The sequence below is a fragment of the Myxocyprinus asiaticus genome, chromosome 8, assembly GCF_019703515.2.
Source record: "Myxocyprinus asiaticus isolate MX2 ecotype Aquarium Trade chromosome 8, UBuf_Myxa_2, whole genome shotgun sequence".
Classification (NCBI taxonomy): Eukaryota; Metazoa; Chordata; class Actinopteri; order Cypriniformes; family Catostomidae; genus Myxocyprinus; species Myxocyprinus asiaticus.
In genome coordinates this window covers 45869288-45887128 of record NC_059351.1, presented here as the reverse complement: position 1 = coordinate 45887128, position 17841 = coordinate 45869288, and the positions used below count along the sequence as shown (strand labels likewise).

The following is a 17841-nucleotide window of genomic DNA, read 5'->3' as shown; positions in this document are numbered from 1 at the left end:
ATATGAAGCCATTTATTATCACACAGTTGTTTGGCTCCTTTTTAAATCATAATGATAACAGAAATCACCCAAATGGCCCTGATCAAAAGTTTACATACCCTTGAATGTTTGGCCTTGTTACAGACACAAAAGGTGACACACACAGGTTTAAATGGCAATTAAAGGTTAATTTCCCACACCTGTGGCTTTTTAAATTGCAATTAGTGTCTGTGTATAAATAGTCAATGAGTTTGTTAGCTCTCACGTGGATGCACTGAGCAGGCTAGATACTGAACCATGGGGAGCAGAAAATAACTGTCAAAAGACCTGCGTAACAAGGTAATGGAACTTTATAAAGATGGAAAAGGATATAAAAAGATATCCAAAGCCTTGAAAATGCCAGTCAGTACTGTTCAATCACTTATTAAGAAGTGGAAAATTCGGGGATCTCTTGATACCAAGCCAAGGTCAGGTAGACCAAGAAAGATTTCAGCCACAACTGCCAGAAGAATTGTTCGGGATACAAAGAAAAACCCACAGGTAACCTCAGGAGAAATACAGGCTGCTCTGGAAAAAGATGGTGTGGATGTTTCAAGGAGCACAATATGATGATACTTGAACAAAAATGAGCTGCATTGTCGAGTTGCCAGAAAGAAGCCTTTACTGCGCCGATGCCACAAAAAAGCCCGGTTAAAATATGCCGACACCTTGACACGCCTCACAGCTTTTGGCACACTGTGATTTGGAGTGACGAGACCAAAATAGAGCTTTATGGTCAGAACCATAAGCGCTATGTTTGGAGAGGGGTCAACATGGCCTATAGTGAAAAGAATACCATCCCCACTGTGAAGCATGGTGGTGGCTCACTGATGTTTTAGGGGTGTGTGAGCTCTAAAGGCACAGGGAATCTTGTGAAAATTGATGGCAAGATGAATGCAGCATGTTATCAGAAAATACTGGCAGACAATTTGCATTCTTCTGCACGAAAGCTGCACATGGGACGCTCTTGGAATTTCCAGCACGACAATGACTCTAAGCACAAGGCCAAGTTGACCTTCCAGTGGTTACAGCAGAAAAAGGTGAAGGTTCTGGAGTGGCCATCACAGTTTCCTGACCTTAATATCATTGAGCCACTCTGGGGAGATCTCAAATGTGCGGTTCATGCAAGACGACCAAAGCGACATTTGACATTTTGCCAAGACGAATGGGCAGCTATACCACCTGCAAGAATTTGGGGCCTCATAGACAACTATTACAAAAGACTGCACGCTGTCATTGATGCTAAAGGGGGCAATACACAGTATTAAGATCTGAGGGTATGCAGACTTTTGAACAGGGGTCATTTAATTTTTTTCTTTGTCGCCATGTTTTGTTTTATGATTGTGCCATTCTGTTATAACCTACAGTTGATATGAATCCCATAAGAAATAAAAGAAATGTGTTTTGCCTGCTCACTCATGTTTTCTTTAAAAATGGTACATATATTACCAATTCTCCAAGGGTATGCAAACTTTTGAGCACACTGTACATATTTTACAAGTAATTTTGCAGGAAATTGCAATATGGGAAATAAAATGTATTCAGTATTAAAAATATATATATAATAATTAAACTATTGCTCCAACAGTCTTTACGTAATACCAACAGCCATATAACAACAAAGTGGCAAACTTGGATTGCCTAGAGAAGGATTTTGTTAGAGCACAATTGATTTAGTTTTGTCAAGTGTCATAAAGGGATCCTGATTCATCATTCACAGTGCTACTAATGAAAGCCGTATGAATATCCCCAATCCCTGACAATGAATGTAGCACAAGCGCTTGCACGTTTTGTGCATGGGCTCCCAAAATGTGTCCACCATGTGTGAGCAGGAGTGCCTTTTCCACAATCAGCCGATCGTTGGGGAGTAAGCGATGATTTCATTTTGATCAAAGTGGTGGTGTTCTGAACCGAATGTCCGTGGTTTGTTATGGTTCCTTTCAAAGTTACAATTGTTAAAAGGGGGGGACAGCAAATAAGTAAATATTATTGCTAACATGATTGAAGTGGATAATGTTTTCCATATAATCAGAGACACAAAGGTGAGAATGAGTTTAACTGAGTTGATGCCCAGCAGGGCTTTTTTTTGTTGGTCATGTGATTCACTTATACCTGTGTAATTATCCATCTGTTTGGTCATGAGTAAATGTATAACTTTATGTAACGCATATGTTATTTATTTTGAGTATAATTTGTTACCTTATGTCAATTCTAAAATGTGATGAATTAAGATGAGATGCAACTGCCCCTAAAACTGTATCAGAAATACTGCAGTATTGGAATATGGAGCACAGGGAGGTGTTTGTGTAAGATGCAGTGAAAGAGAATGGTGACTGAGGCTAACATTCTTCCTAAAAGTCATATGGGTTTTAAACAAACATAAGGGTGAGTAAATGAAGACAGAATTCATTTTGGGGTTAACTATCCCTTTAAGGTTAGAAAAAACTGGTCTCAGATCAGACTTGGACTCATAGCATTTCATCTAAGAGTACTGTGGTAAATTTGTCAGGAATCAGTGATTGCACTTTATGGATTATTATAAGGTAATTTGCTGTGCCTAGAACAAATGAGACTATTCCCAGACTGGGTGAATAATGCTTTCTCATGAGAGATATACTGCTTATATGTGAAGCGGGTTGGCCATAGGGCCTTTGTTTGGAGTTATACACTATATTGCCAAAAGTATTCGCTCACCCATCCAAATAATTGAATTCAGCTGTTCCAATCACTTCCATGGCCACAGGTGTATAAAATGAAGCACCTAGGCATGCAGACTGCTTCTACAAACATTTGTGAAAGAATGGACCGCTCTCAGGAGCTCAGTGAATTCCAGCATGGTTCTGTGATAGGATGCCACCTGTGCAACAAGTCCAGTCGTGAAATTTCCTCGCTACTAAATATTCCACAGTCAACTGTCAGTGGTATTATAACAAAGTGGAAGCGATTGGGAATGACAGCAACTCAGCCATGAAGTGGTAGGCCACGTAAAATGACAGAGCGGGGTCAGCGGATGCTGAGGCGCATAGTGCGCAGAGGTCGCCAACTTTCTGCAGAGTCAATCGCTACAGACCTCCAAAGTTCATGTGGCCTTCAGATTAGCTCAAGAACAGTGCGTAGAGAGCTTCATGGAATGGGTTTCCATGGCTGAGCAGCTGCATCCAAGCCATACATCACCAAGTGCAATGCAAAGCGTTGGATGCAGTGGTGTAAAGCACGCCGCCACTGGACTCTAGAGCAGTGGAGACGCGTTCTCTGGAGTGATGAATCACGCTTCTCCATCTGGCAATCTGATGGACGAGTCTGGTTTTGGCGGTTGCCAGGAGAACGGTACTTGTCTGACTGCATTGTGCCAACTGTGAAGTTTGGTGGAGGGGGGATTATGGTGTGGGGTTGTTGTTCAGAAGCTGGGCTTGGCCCCTTAGTTCCAGTGAAAGGAACTCTGAATGCTTCAGCATACCAAGAGATTTTGGACAATTCCATGCTCCCAACTTTGTGGGAACAGTTTGGGGATGGCCCCTTCCTGTTCCAACATGACTGCGCACCAGTGCACAAAACAAGGTCCATAAAGACATGGATGAGCGAGTTTGGTGTGGAAGAACTTGACTGGCCTGCACAGAATCCTGACCTCAACCCGATAGAGCACCTTTGGGATGAATTAGAGCGAAGACTGCGAGCCAGGCCTTCTCGTCCAACATCAGTGTCTGACCTCACAAATGTGCTTCTGGAAGAATGGTCAAAAATTCCCATAAACACACTCCTAAACCTTGTGGAAAGCCTTCCCAGAAGAGTTGAAGCTGTTATAGCTGCAAAGGGTGGGTCGACGTCATATTAAACCTTATGGATTAAGAATGGGATGTCACTTAAGTTCATATGCATCTAAAGGCAGATGAGCGAATACTTTTGGCAATATAGTGTATATCACAAACATGATGGAAAAGTGATTGTACATTACATCATTTCCCCATAAGCACATGCCTTTGTACTTCAGTGGATGTCTAAATAACATTACAATTTATAGCTGAATATACAGTATAATACTTCCTTTATACATCATCTTTTGGCATTGTATTGTGACTCTTTATCGAGAAAAGATTATTGTAGTAAAGCTGAAAAAATTTGAAAATTGTCTTTTGTGTCTTTATGTTGGCATTGGAAAATTTGTTGGTACAGGCCAATCTACAAACACCCCTACCCAGCACAGTTCCTCTTTTTTTTTTTTTTTTTTTTTTAACTGAATGCTGTCCTTCCTCTTGAGATAACTGTTTAGGCTCAGCCACATTAGAGAAGAGTGTATATCCTCCTGAGACCCATTTGTGTTCACTGTAGTGTAGTTTTTTGTTAATATAAAATGTTAGAATGTTAGTATGTAAATAAATATAAAAATTAAATGTAATACTATACAATGTAGGGTTGTTAATATAGCTATCTGAGACCTTTTTTTCATATAAAGTATTATTAGTAATTATTATTATTTAATATTTTCGTATAATTAATAATACTACTACGGTAATAATAGAGGGCATTCTAAACTTTTCAGATATCATTTTAATAATAATAATCATAATAATAACAATAACTAGTATTATTAATATTATTTATATAATATGTTTTATAACTAATCATATTAATTGATAAAATTGGACATCCTAAGACTGAGATAATTTGTAAAATAATATTTGAATAATAATAATAATAATAATAATAATAATAATAGAGATGGAATTAAATTTTTACATTGTAATACATTTACTATTAAATAAACTTATATACTATATACTGTGTGTGTGTGTGTGTGTGTGTATATATATATATATATATATATATATATATATACACACACATATATATATAGTATACACACACACATACTATATATATATATATATATATATATATATATATATATATATATATATATAGTAATCTTTTTTTTCTGGGTTTCAGGAGGAAAACAATACGAATTATTTATTTATTTATTTATTTATTTATTTTTATTCTCTGTACTGTTTCTTATTCACCAAGCACTATAATACGTTATTAAGTAATAAAATAAAAGAGTAATAAGTATAAAATTTTAGCTATAAAATATATATTTTGTAGGAACGTTTTTTTAACATCTAAAATAAAACCTTTAATTACATATATATTGCAAACTGGTTAAAATAATACAAATATCTATATTATTAGCATAATAATAATTTAAATGTTTTGTTGTTGTTGTTGTTGTTGTTGTTGTTGTTGTTGTTTGTTTGTTTGTTTTTTTACTGGGTCTTGTTGAGACACTGGCTGTAGTGGAGGGGAGTGTCAAGCCACAGTGATGCGCTCTCATCAGACTCCACCTTCAATGTAAATGTCAGTGTGGCGCTTGTGTCCGCAATCTCACAGTCAATGAGCACCGAGGCAGAAGAAGTGTCCTTCTCGTTCGGGGGGCCGAGAGATATCTTCCTCCAGCATGATGTCGGTGTGGAAATATCGCACTCTCAGCCTTTGAGAAATAATCGCGGCCAGTACTCAAAGTGACCCGGCGTTGAGACATGGGAGGCCAGATAACCCGAAACGCCTTGTATGGTGAGAAACTGCGTTAAGGATCCACATATAACAGCTGAATGGAGAATGATGGTTATTCTCTTTGCCTGTAGATGAAGCGTCTGATATGCGCTGGTTTTCTTGTATTGTAAATAATTTCAGAGAGAGAGAGAGAAACGACTGCCTTTAAATGCCAAATATACGTTAAAATATTTGCAAAATGAAATGCAATACGGGCTAGGTTTAAACAAGCTTCATAAGATCTTGCGCTCGAAGAATCTATTCAGTGCGCGTCTACCCGTCAAGGCGCTCATACATGTGAACGCGCCTACATCAGACGTGTTTCCCCTACAGCAGCTGAACGCGTGAGAAAATGGAAGGGAATTTGTGGGGATTCCCTCTGTTGTTGGGAATAAGAGGGATTTACTGCGGGGTTTCCACTACGTTTATTTCAGTTTATAAACCTCAGAAGCAGCTGGCTTCTGGACTGAATCAATAAATCAATTGAATAACCCTACAGTACATAGAATTGCAGGGGTGTTGGTTATACAGAGTAGCTCTGTTTTCTGATATGTCCTGAAAATAATTGTTAGTCTGCTGTAAATGTTAGCACAATTTGATCAAGCGCTGGATATGTCGATTTGTTTTTCCGTTAGCCTGCAGGGTGAATTATGTTGCATTCATGAATGTAACTGAAACATCCATGAGCAGTTGGGTTCATGCAAATCTCTTTCTGTCTTACACTCACTCTTTCTTTGTGTGTGCAGCTGATTGGCCTAGAGATAATCTGAACCCTTGGTGGACCTGACCCACTTGATCATTAGTTCTAATTAAAGCACTGTATCAGATCCAATTAGGTAAATGGGGACTAGAGAAATAATAGTCCAGTGTGTGTAAAGCATATGGTGTTAGTATACGGTATCCTTTCAGGCCAGAAATGTACTTTATGCAAGTATGCAGATGCAAATGTTTGGCTAATGCATTGGAAGTTCATTATCCCATTGCACATAAAGGTGCTGTTAGCAGTTGTTTTAGAATACCATGAATAAAATGTCTCTACTAACTAAAAGAAATCACTGAAATTGGTGCTGTTCTAAAGGCCAAAATGTCCTTTGGTTGTCTGTGTTGCTGATAGCTCTGTGCACAGTATTTGTGACGAAATTTTGTCATCAGCACAGACCACGTGCTGCCCAGATTTTCTCAACATGCGGACAGCCCTCCTCTGTGCGCATCATTGGTGCATACGCCTGCCATTGACTGTACTAAAGAAGTCACAAAGCAGTCGTAGTGCACAAGCCGCAACCGCGTCCTTATTTGTTTTCAGTCAAAAAAGTATACTTTTGAAAGGCAACACGGTCTAATGGGCGCAATCCAATCCAGAACGCAGAAAAACGAAGTATACTCTGGCCTTAAGAAATCACACTAGTGATTGGAAACTTGACAATAGAATATGCTAATCCACTCTATAGCGCCCCTGGTGGAAATGCTGCGAATACAACACTTGTGTAGCATTATAAATTATGTTTTGACTCATTTCGGAAAATGTCATGGGAAATCTGACTTGTGTAGTTAGAAGGGTTAGTTTTCATGTATATTTTTGGCTTTCATATTTCATTGGTCAAATAAACAATAGAGGACAGGAGGGTGATTCTCACAAAACTTGTCAAGAAAATGTCCTGGTCCCATTTGAATCCAAAATAGAAATAAACAATTAAGAAATTACATTTTGTATATTGAAAATTAAGCCTAGTTTTAGGGCCGATAAGATTTTTTTACATTGTTATTTTAATTTTTATGACAGTTATGCACATTTTACCCACAATTCTCATTACCGCAACAAGAATTTTTTGTTTTAATTTAAATTGCAAAGTATTTATAAATCATAGTAGCACTCCCTTGGTACTATGTTTCATATTAGCTGATTTTAATGTATTAATAAAAAACCACTGTACAACAGTAACTTTTTTACTGTAATATAACTGTATTATGGTAATGAGAATCACTATTGAAAACAATGGGATGGTACAACGTTACGGTAATGGGATTTGGGGGGTAACGTGCTTAAGTGTCCTGAAAATAGTTACAATGCAATATATATATATATATATATATATATATATATATATATATATATATATATATATATATATATATATATATACAGGATTAGGAGGGTTACTTTTGAAATGTATTCCACTACAGATTACAGAATACATGCTGTAAAATGTAATTTGTAACATATTCCGTTAGATTACTCAAGGTCAGTAACGTATTCTAAATACTTTGGATTACTTCTTCAGCACTGGTAAATTTTTTCACTTGTTTTGACTACAAAAACTCTGCCAGTACAGTAAGACAAAATACACGTTAAAAATACATTCTCTGAAAAACCTAAATATATTATGCAGTGTTGTTTCTAAAACAAGTTAAATCAAATTGATCTTGTTTTAAGGATTTTTAGATATTTTTACAGGAAAACAATACAAAAATTATTATCAAGAATACAATTTTTGCCCTAATATAAAAGGTGGAAATTATGATCCAATGTGAATTTTCTTGATAAAAAAAATATGATCGTGCCTGGTAGCACGTGCATGTAAAATGGCTAGAAATAGCATTTTAGCTTAGCGTAAAATGAAGCAAACTTACTTCAAACTTACTTCTCTATCTGCTCGTATGAATGTAACACATCATAAGAAAGTGTTTCACCGCTGTTCAAATGCACTTTGGATCGCATCATTTATATGTATAAATGTTTTACATCTGAAAGGACTAAATATTAAATGAAACAAATGACAATAAAATGCAAAGTAATCTCTTCAGTAATCAAAATACTTTTTGAATGTAACTGTATTCTAAATACCAATGATTTAAATTGTAACTGTAGTGGAATACAGATACTTATATTTTTACGTTACATGTATTTCGTTACTCCCCGACCCTGTGTGTGTGTGTATATATATATATATATATATATATATATATATATATATATATATATATATATATATATATACATACACACTTTTTCACCCACATTCGCACCTAGTCTCAAAATGCCAAAAGCACTGCTAGGCCTACAGCTATTTAGTTATCTTAAAACAGGATGACTTTTACCTTTTGTTTAGCTCAAAGACATCTGGAGGTCATATTTAGAGGATGGCATGATGAACAACCTGTCAAGTTTCACATTCCAGTTCCTGTTTCTGAGTCAGAGATTGTTTTCTGGTTCACACTGCAAGCTGACAGTGGAGACAAATTGTATATCCTGGTACACAAGCATCCTTCACATCAGATACAGCAGATTACAGTGGTTTATCTGATCTTGGTAGGAGAAATGTGAGCATGGTTCTCAACTTCACATGCTGTGTACTTGAACCTGTCCAGAACTAAGAACAAGCTTGTCTGGTTTGTAGTGTTTGAGCCAGATAGAGATGCATTTTGTATGTACAGTATATGTGTAGGACTGTAGGATGTTTCTCATGCAACCTTCACTCTGGAACACATCTTGGCCTCTCAGGCAGGAAAGAGATGAAGAATAAGTAGTTATTTTTTATAAAGGTTGTTAAAAGTGGAACATGACGGTATGTGCTCCAAATACTCCAACTGTCATTTGACCAGTCTCTATTTCAACAGGAACAAATTTGAATGCAAATGTTAGGTTTGAATGTGTTTTTTTGCATATATAAATTCTGTTCATTTCTAATCTAGTCTAATTTTGTCTAGTAGAGTTGAAAATAGTGTAGACTAATCTAGTTTGGAGGGTCAGCTCTATAGTTTGTTTAGTTCTATAGTTTGTAGGCTTAGTTTTGGTTAAACACAGGGATTTTTAGCCTTTGCAGACCCAGGGACCCCCAAAAATGTTCTATGAAAAGCTACATTTTCACACTTTAGAATATCTTTTCATTACAGATATATACACTGCCGTTCAAAAGTTTGGGGTCACTTGACTGAAATGTTTCTCATGATCTTAAAAATCTTTTGATTTGAAGGTGTATGCTTATATGTATGAAATTAGTTTTGTAGACAAAAATATAATTGTGCCAATATATTAATTTATTTCATTATAAAACTAAAATGTTATAATTAAAAAAAAATTTTTTTTTAAATGGATGACTTGGACCGGATAATAAAAAAAAACATAGATGGGAACTCCTTCAATACTGTTTAAAGAGCAACCCAGGGTGATACCTCAAGAAGTTGGTTGAGAAAATGTCAAGAGTACATTTCTGCAAATTCTATGCTAAGGGTGGCTACTTTGAAGATGCTAAAATATAACTTAGTTTTTATTTATTTTGGATTTGTTTAGTCACAACACAATTCCTATAGTTCCATTTCTGTTCTTCCATAGTTTTGATGACTTTACTATTATGCTTAAATATGAAAAATAATAATAATAAAGAATGAGTAAGTGACCCTAAACTTTTGACTGGTAGTGTATGTATGTATGTATATATATATATATATATATATATATTTGTTATTAGTTGTTAAAACACCACACCATGCATTGAAATGACTGAATCAATTACTACGGCGTTGATTATTTTGTTGAAACCACAACAAGACAGCCATGCAAAAACAACATAAGGGAACTGTTAGCACTGGATCGGACATTTGTTTGGAAATGGAATTTTAAATGGGGCATGTAGTGATTGATTATCAGTGATTGGTCGATACACACATACTGTGTATATATATATATATATATATATATATATATATATATATATATATATATATGCAGTTGAAGTCAAAAGTTTACATACACTTATCCACTCCACATCCACAGATTTCATATTAACAAACTATAGTTTTGGCAAGTCGTTTAGGACATCTGCTTTGTGCATGACAAGTAATTTTTCCAACAATTGTTTACAGACAGATTGTTTCACTTTTAATTGACTATATCACAATTCTAAAGGGTCAGAACTTTACATACACTAAGTTAACTGTGCCTTTAGGCAACTTGGAAAATTCCAGAAGATGATGTCTAGCCTTTAGGCAATTAGCTTCTGATAGGCTAATTGGCTAACTGGAGTCAATTGTAGGTGTACCTGTGGATGTATTTTAAGGATTACCTTTAAACTCAGTGCCTCTTTGCTTGACATCATGAGAAAATCTAAAGAAATCAGCCAAGAAAAAAAATTGTGGACCTCCACAAGTCTGGTTAATCCTTGTGAGCAATTTCCAAATGCCTGAAGGTACCACATTCATCTGTACAAACAATAGTAATCACGTATACCCACCATGGAACCATGCAGCCATCATACCACTCAGGAAGGAGACACAGTCTGTCTCCTAGAGATGAGCGTAGTTTGGTGCAAAAAGTGCAAATCAATCCCAGAACAACAGCAAAGGACCCTGTGAAGATGCTGGAGGAAAACAGGTAGACAAGTATCTATATCCACAGTAAAATGAGTCCTATATCGACATAACCCGAAAGGCTGCTCAGCAAGAAAGAAGCCACTGCTCCAAAACTGCCATTAAAAAGCCAAACTACAGTTTGCAAGTGCACATGGGGACAATGATCTTACTTTTTGGAGAAATGTCCTCTGGTCTGATGAAACAAAAATTAAACTGTTTGGCCATAATAACCATCATTATTTATGAAGGAAAAAGGGTGAGGCTTGCAAGCAAAGAACTCCATCCCAACCGTGAAGCATGGGGGTGGCAGCATCATGTTGTGGGTGTGCTTTGCTGCAGGAGGGACTGGTGCACTTCACAAAATGGATAGCATCATGAGGAAGGAAAATTATGTGGATATATTGAAGCAACATCTCAAGACATCAGCCAGGAAGTTAAAGCTCAGTTGCAAATGGGTCTTCCAAATGGACAATGACCCCAAGCATACCTCCAAAATTGATATTGGAGTGGCCATCACAAAGCCCTGACCTCAATCCGATAGAAAATCTTTGGGCCTGAAAAAGCATGTGTGAGGAAGGAGGCCTACAAACTTGACTCAGTTACACCAGTTCTGTCTTGAGGAATGGGCCAAAATTCCAGCAACTTATTGTGAGAAGCTTGTGGAAGGCTACCCTAAATATTTGACCCAAGTTAAACAGTTTAAAGGCAATACTACCAAATACTAACAAAGTGTATGTAAACTTCTTACCTACTGGGAATGTGATGAAATAAATAAAAGCTGAAATAAATCATTCTCTCTACTATTATCCTGACATTTCACATTCTTAAAATAAAGTAGTGATCATTGATAACAGGAAATTTGATCACAGCAGAAGATTTTGACGTCCAACAGCTTGATGGCTGTAGCAGCGGTCATTCACTCTATTCTTATTTGTCAATGTTGCCATCTAGCGGTCTGATATTGGTCAGTAACAACCACACATCCACGTAACAGACCACTCATCCGGGGATCTGAGCCATCTTTCCTGCTTCTCGGATCACTGTATATGTACAATAAACATCAACAGAACTCTGACAAAAACCGGAGGTGGATTTCAGCTGTTCTGTATATACTGTATATGTACACTACCATTCAAAAGTTTAGGGTCACTTACTCCATTCTTTATTTATTTTTTTATTTTTTTTCACATTTTAGAATAATAGTAAAGTCATCACAACTATGGAATAATACAAATGGAAATATGGGGATTATGTTGTGACTAAAAAAATAAAAAATAAATCAAAACTATGTTATATTTTAGCATCTTCAAAGTGGCCACACTTTGCCTAGATTTTGCAGACATGTACTCTTGGCATTTTCTCAACCAACTTCTTGAGGTATCACCCTGGGAAAGATTTTTAAGATCATGAGAAACATTTCAGGCAAGTGACCCCAAACTTTTTAATGGTAGTGTATATACTGTATTTATTATTTAAATTATATAGTTATTATTTATTATATATATATTTTTTTTCAGGTGAAATATGAGATTCACCCAAATAGAAAATAATACATATATCAAATAGAAATAATAATAAAAAAATGTGTATAAGATCGTAGTATGAGATCATTAAAAACAAAACAAAATACAATAAAACAGCATACATGACTGTTATTCTGGGTTATCTCCATTTTTAGGTTGACTGGCCATTCTTGCATTTTAATATGCAACACAACCATGTTTTGGATGCCTGGAAGGCACACTCAAAGTTCAGCCTTCAAAATAAACACATGTATGAAAGATAATTTAGGACTGATTCTAAAGGACTCTGTTTAGAATTATTTTTGCAATGGGTTCAAGGTTTTAGTGGAGTATACAACTCTGTTTCGATTTTGATAATGGTTTGTTTTAAGTTGAGTCAAGTTGTTTGTTTGTGAACATTTTGCAATGGTCTTTGTTTTCAAACAAATATATATTGACACGACAAACATCACCAGAAATATTTTCTCTAGAATCTGGGCTGACTCTTGGTCTGAGCTGTTGTTTGTGGTAAAATAAATAAATAAATAAACAGGCAGTGGTATGTTCTTCTAGTGTTGATGCTAAGTGACAGTATGTCAATCGTACGTCTGTTCCTGATTGATATGTGTTTGTGTGGAGAAGACACTAGAGATATGGCTTTGTATAGACCAAAGCCCAGAGGGTGTGTGCCTGATCATATTAAAATGCAAGAATGGCCAGTCAACCTAAAAATGGAGATAACCCAGAATAATAGTCATGTATGCTGTTTTATTGTATTTTTTGTTTTGTTTTTAATGATCTCATACTATGATCTTATACACATTTTTTTATTTATTATTTCTATTGTATTTATGTATTATTTTCTATTTGGGTGAATCTCATATTTCACCTGAAAAAAAAAAAAAAAATAAAAATAATAATAATAATAATAATAATATATATAATAACTATAATAACTGTTCCAATGAGAGAAACATAGCATTCATCAGAATTACCAAATAACCAATCACATTGATGTTTAACCATGTGTGTTGCCATGGTGACGTGTTGTGGTCACATGATGAGTCTCTCACCTCAGATGGTACAGTATGGCTGCCAAGTACATCACTTCTTAAGATATCCATTGTAGCTAGACTTAATGCTAAAGTTTTAAATTATTACACTCATTTAAATGAAAAGTCTTGACTCTTCTGCAACTAAATTATTAGTATGTTTTTGTAAAAGTATTTGACATAAAGCCATGGTTTTTGGATAATCTTTTACACAAGTTAATAGAATCTCAGTTTTTAATGATTCAGGAAAAACAGCGTGTGAATTCTACGGATACCACTTTAAACATGCAAATCAAAAGCTTTTCAACTGTCTCATTCTAGCTGTTGTTAGAACAGTATTGTACTGACTATTTGTTAAGCAATTGTTTATTTGGCTCTAGACTATATTGGCTTTCTTTTGTCTTCTCGTGATGCATACAAAACTCTGAAGCACTCTTTTGCAAGCCGTTGGTTTTAAATTTTCCATACACGAGGGCAAACAAAACTGCAAAACGTCTCGGTTACGTATGTAACCTCGGTTCCCTGAGATGAAGGGAACGAGACATTGCGTCATGCTGACGCATATGGGAAATTCCTTTTCCGATGACCTAGCTGAAACCCTTCTACAATAACGGCAATTCTAAGATTGGCTATGGTGTTTAAGCCCCGCCCTTTTAGGCGCGAAGCTGTCTGGTATATAAGCGGGCGCAAAAACACCATTCCTCAGAATTTTCTGACTGAGAGCGCTTAGCTCGTACCTAAAAAAAACTCCAAGTCTGTAGTGTGGCCAGCTTATGCAATGTATTGTTCCCTTCATCATATGGAACCAAGGTTATATACATAACCGAGACGTTCCCTTACGATTCAGTTCACTCGACATGCTGACTCATATGGGAAACAGAGTCCCATCACGCCGCACTACACGACATAATCCTCCCAGAGAGGGATACTGAAGCATAATACTCAACATGATGCCGACAGGAGTATGTCGTAAGTGAATAACCCTCATGGTGAGCCAGGAGGGGAGCACTTAGAATGGATATATGCACTATAGTCATATAGTATGAATTAACTCCTTCACAAAAGCCAGTCGGAAAGGACATTTTATTTATAATGGAAGTGCTTGTGACTTTATGGAAATTACAACGGTCTGAACGTAGGCGGTTGTGTAAAATAGTGGGGGAGCCCGTATTTAAAAGGGGGGCATAAGTTTATGTTTGGCCAATGAAATAGCAAGCGCTCTAGACTAGGGATGGAATTACACCATTTTTTCTCTTCTGATCCAAATCCGATACCTGAACTATCAGTATTGGTCGATACTGATCCCGATCCGATATCAGTGTTGTTTTTTTGAGTTTAGAACATCTATAATTCACTGTGTGGAACTGATTGGGAGTACTCTTTGTGTAAAAATCTCTAACAATACATTTCATTATAAAATATGAAGAAAAAAAAACAATTACATAAGAGCAACAATTACATACACAGTTCCCTTTACACATTTTAACTTGTATCTGGACTTATAAATGGTTTCAGATCTCTCTCTCTTTTATTTAATTTTAGTTTTATTAGTATATCAATCCACTTTTCAATCACACAGTAATTTTTGGAACCCAATTTGTTTTTAACTGTAATTTCTAATAATAATATTAAGAATAAAGAAGAATTTTACTATACTGTCATGTAGTGTGTTGCTGAGAGACCAGGGAGGAGTTAGGAAGGCTTAGTACAACAGAGTAGTTTTCCAAATGCCATAGGTGATTTATTTTACAAGCTGCATTTAAAAAAAATAAAAAAAACACTTTTACTTGTGCTAAAAATACAAAGAAAAGGTAAAACCTGGCACTAAACAATGCCTAGTGGTTCATCCACCAGAAAAAAACTGTATGTTTCACCTCAGACAAACATATTCAAAAAGCTTGCACAGGTTACAAGATACAACCTTTCTCTCTTCCTCAAACATGCTCAAACAATGGCTTAAATAGCCCAGTTTCCCGCCAAACACTAGCGGGACGAACCATTGTCATGGGGGAAACCTCTCCCTATAAAACACATCATGGAATTCCACAGTATAACATTGTTACCTAAATACTATACATGCATAGTCAAAAACTCATTTCTTACCCACATAATCATCATAATACAAACAAACACAACATAAATAAGATTTAACACATCATAGCACTCATGTCTCTCTCTATTTTGGAAAATGGTACAACCAAATCACAAAGTAAGTTCTGGCTATGCGTGCTACCAGAGCCCACCCCAAAAACACAGGATCAGACAGGTAAGATCTAACATGTGCCATAATATGCAAAATTACCCAATAAAGAAAATAATTTAAAAGAAACCATAACACTCTGTTATTCTTACATAACATTAACAGGTTGAACAATTGATGCTGGTATTGTCCATCAACACATATACAACATGAACATGCAACAAATAATATATTTTTGTGAAATCAATACAAACAAAAAATAAATATAAAATAGTACAAGGCTAACCCTCTAGTGATGACGTCATCATCCAGGTTTGTCATCACATATACATTGGTAATACATTTCAGTGTTCTTTTATTTTGAAAGTCTGGTGCTGAGCACTCTAGGAAGTCTGTGTTTGAGTGTTTGTTTGTAGGCTAATTCACAGTAGTATATTACGTTTCTCATTCAACATCTGTTAAAATGCTTGTCCGGTGCCATTCTCAATGCATGTTATAGGCGGACCAAAATATTGATCATCTACATCTTAGATGGAGTTTGTGTTTAGCGACCACATATTGCGCTAAGCAGCACATCACAAGCCTCTGCGCGTGTTTATGTGTGTGTGTCAGCAGAGTGGCGCTTGTTCAGTAAAGTGTGGTGCCAGAGACTACTTAGCTGTGCATGCTGACTGTATATTTATTATTAAACACAGCCTTTTGCATTCACAAAGCTTTTGGATGACTGTAAGAGCCTGAATAAAATGCACTAGTTATATGGACTACTTTAATAATGATTTGAAGGTGATTTATGTCATTCTTTGAGCTTGACAGTAATGTCAATAACCAACATGCAGTATTGGATTTGGATTGGGCTCGTCAGACCGATACTCGACCTGGGTAAAAACATCAGTATCGGACCCAATACTGATCCAGGTATCGGATCGGTGCCATCCCTACTCTAGACAGAGAGGACTTGCAAAGAGAAAGGCATTACGTCTAGGTTGTAAAACCTTGTGATTGTGTTTGGAGAAGACCAGCCTGCTGCAAAGCATATGTCTTGTAAGGACACACCGTCCATGTCCATGAAGAGGCCATGCCTCTAGTTGAGTGTGCTTTAACACCAATTGGGCAATTCGCACCCTGCGACTCATGAGCCAGGGTGATCGCATCAATGATCCAGTGGGAAAGTCTTTGCTTGGAGATGGACATTTCTTCTGTGAGTCCTTCATAGCACTCAAAGAGCTGGTCAGACAGTCTGAACTGGCATGTGCGCTCAACGTATGCGTGTAGCGCTCGCGCAGGGCATAACAAATGCAATGACTGTTCCTCATCCGAATTAAATGGTGGAGGGAAAAAGGCCTGAAGGTGAACCACCTGAGCTCTGAAAGGCGTGGATAAAACCTTAGGCACATAACCTTTCCTGGATTTGACAATGGCTTTTGAAAGTCCCGGACCAAAGTCCAGACATGAATTGTCAACTGACAGTGCTTGCAAATCACCTATCTGTTTTACTGAGGCCAGAGCCAGCAGTAATGCGGTCTTAAGAGAAAGCTCACACAATTCAAGAGAGTCCAGAGGCTCGAAGGGGGGCCCCACGAGCCCTTTTAGGACCAAAGTTAGGTCCCAAGTTGGGACTGTAGCCGGGCGAGGGGGATTTAGTCGCCTCACTCCCCTTTATGATTAAATCATATTTGCCTATAGAGATGCTGGCTTCAGGTGCGTTAAACACAGAGATAGTCGCTACATAGACTTTGAGCATTGACGGAGTGAGTCCTGCATCCAATCGCTCTTGGAAATGTAAGAATTTCAGGTACGGGGCAGTTCACTGGGTCTTTGCCACGTGAAATGCACCAATTAGCGAACACATTACATTTAAGTGCACAGAGGCGTCTCATTGACAGTGTTCTAGCCTTTTAAATGGTGTTCATCACCAACTGAGCCAATTCTGGCTTGTCTGCTGTGCTCCGTTCAGAGGCCACACGTGTAGTCTCCACAGCTCTGGCTGGGGATACCAAATCATTCCTTGTGTTTGAGAGAGAAGGTCCCTCCTCAGCGGTATTTCCCATGGAGGACCATCCAGTATTTCTACCATCTCCGGAAACCAGAACTGATTGAGCCATTTCGGCACAATTAACAGAACTGTTTCCATGTCCACTCGGACTTTGCTGATGACATAATGGAAGCGCACCGGGGG

At 36.9% G+C, this 17841-nt stretch overlaps 1 protein-coding gene across 1 annotated transcript in view; it reads left to right on the top strand.

Moving 5' to 3' along the window:
- The first annotated feature begins 5418 nt into the window (after positions 1-5418).
- The window catches only part of LOC127445308 (E3 ubiquitin-protein ligase NEURL1-like), a 57307-nt gene continuing 44884 nt past the window's right edge, over positions 5419-17841 (top strand). The window contains exon 1 of the mRNA XM_051705295.1: positions 5419-5586. Within this exon, the coding sequence (XP_051561255.1) occupies positions 5553-5586 (34 nt within the window). The 5' untranslated portion in view covers positions 5419-5552. The remainder of the gene's footprint in view (positions 5587-17841) is intronic.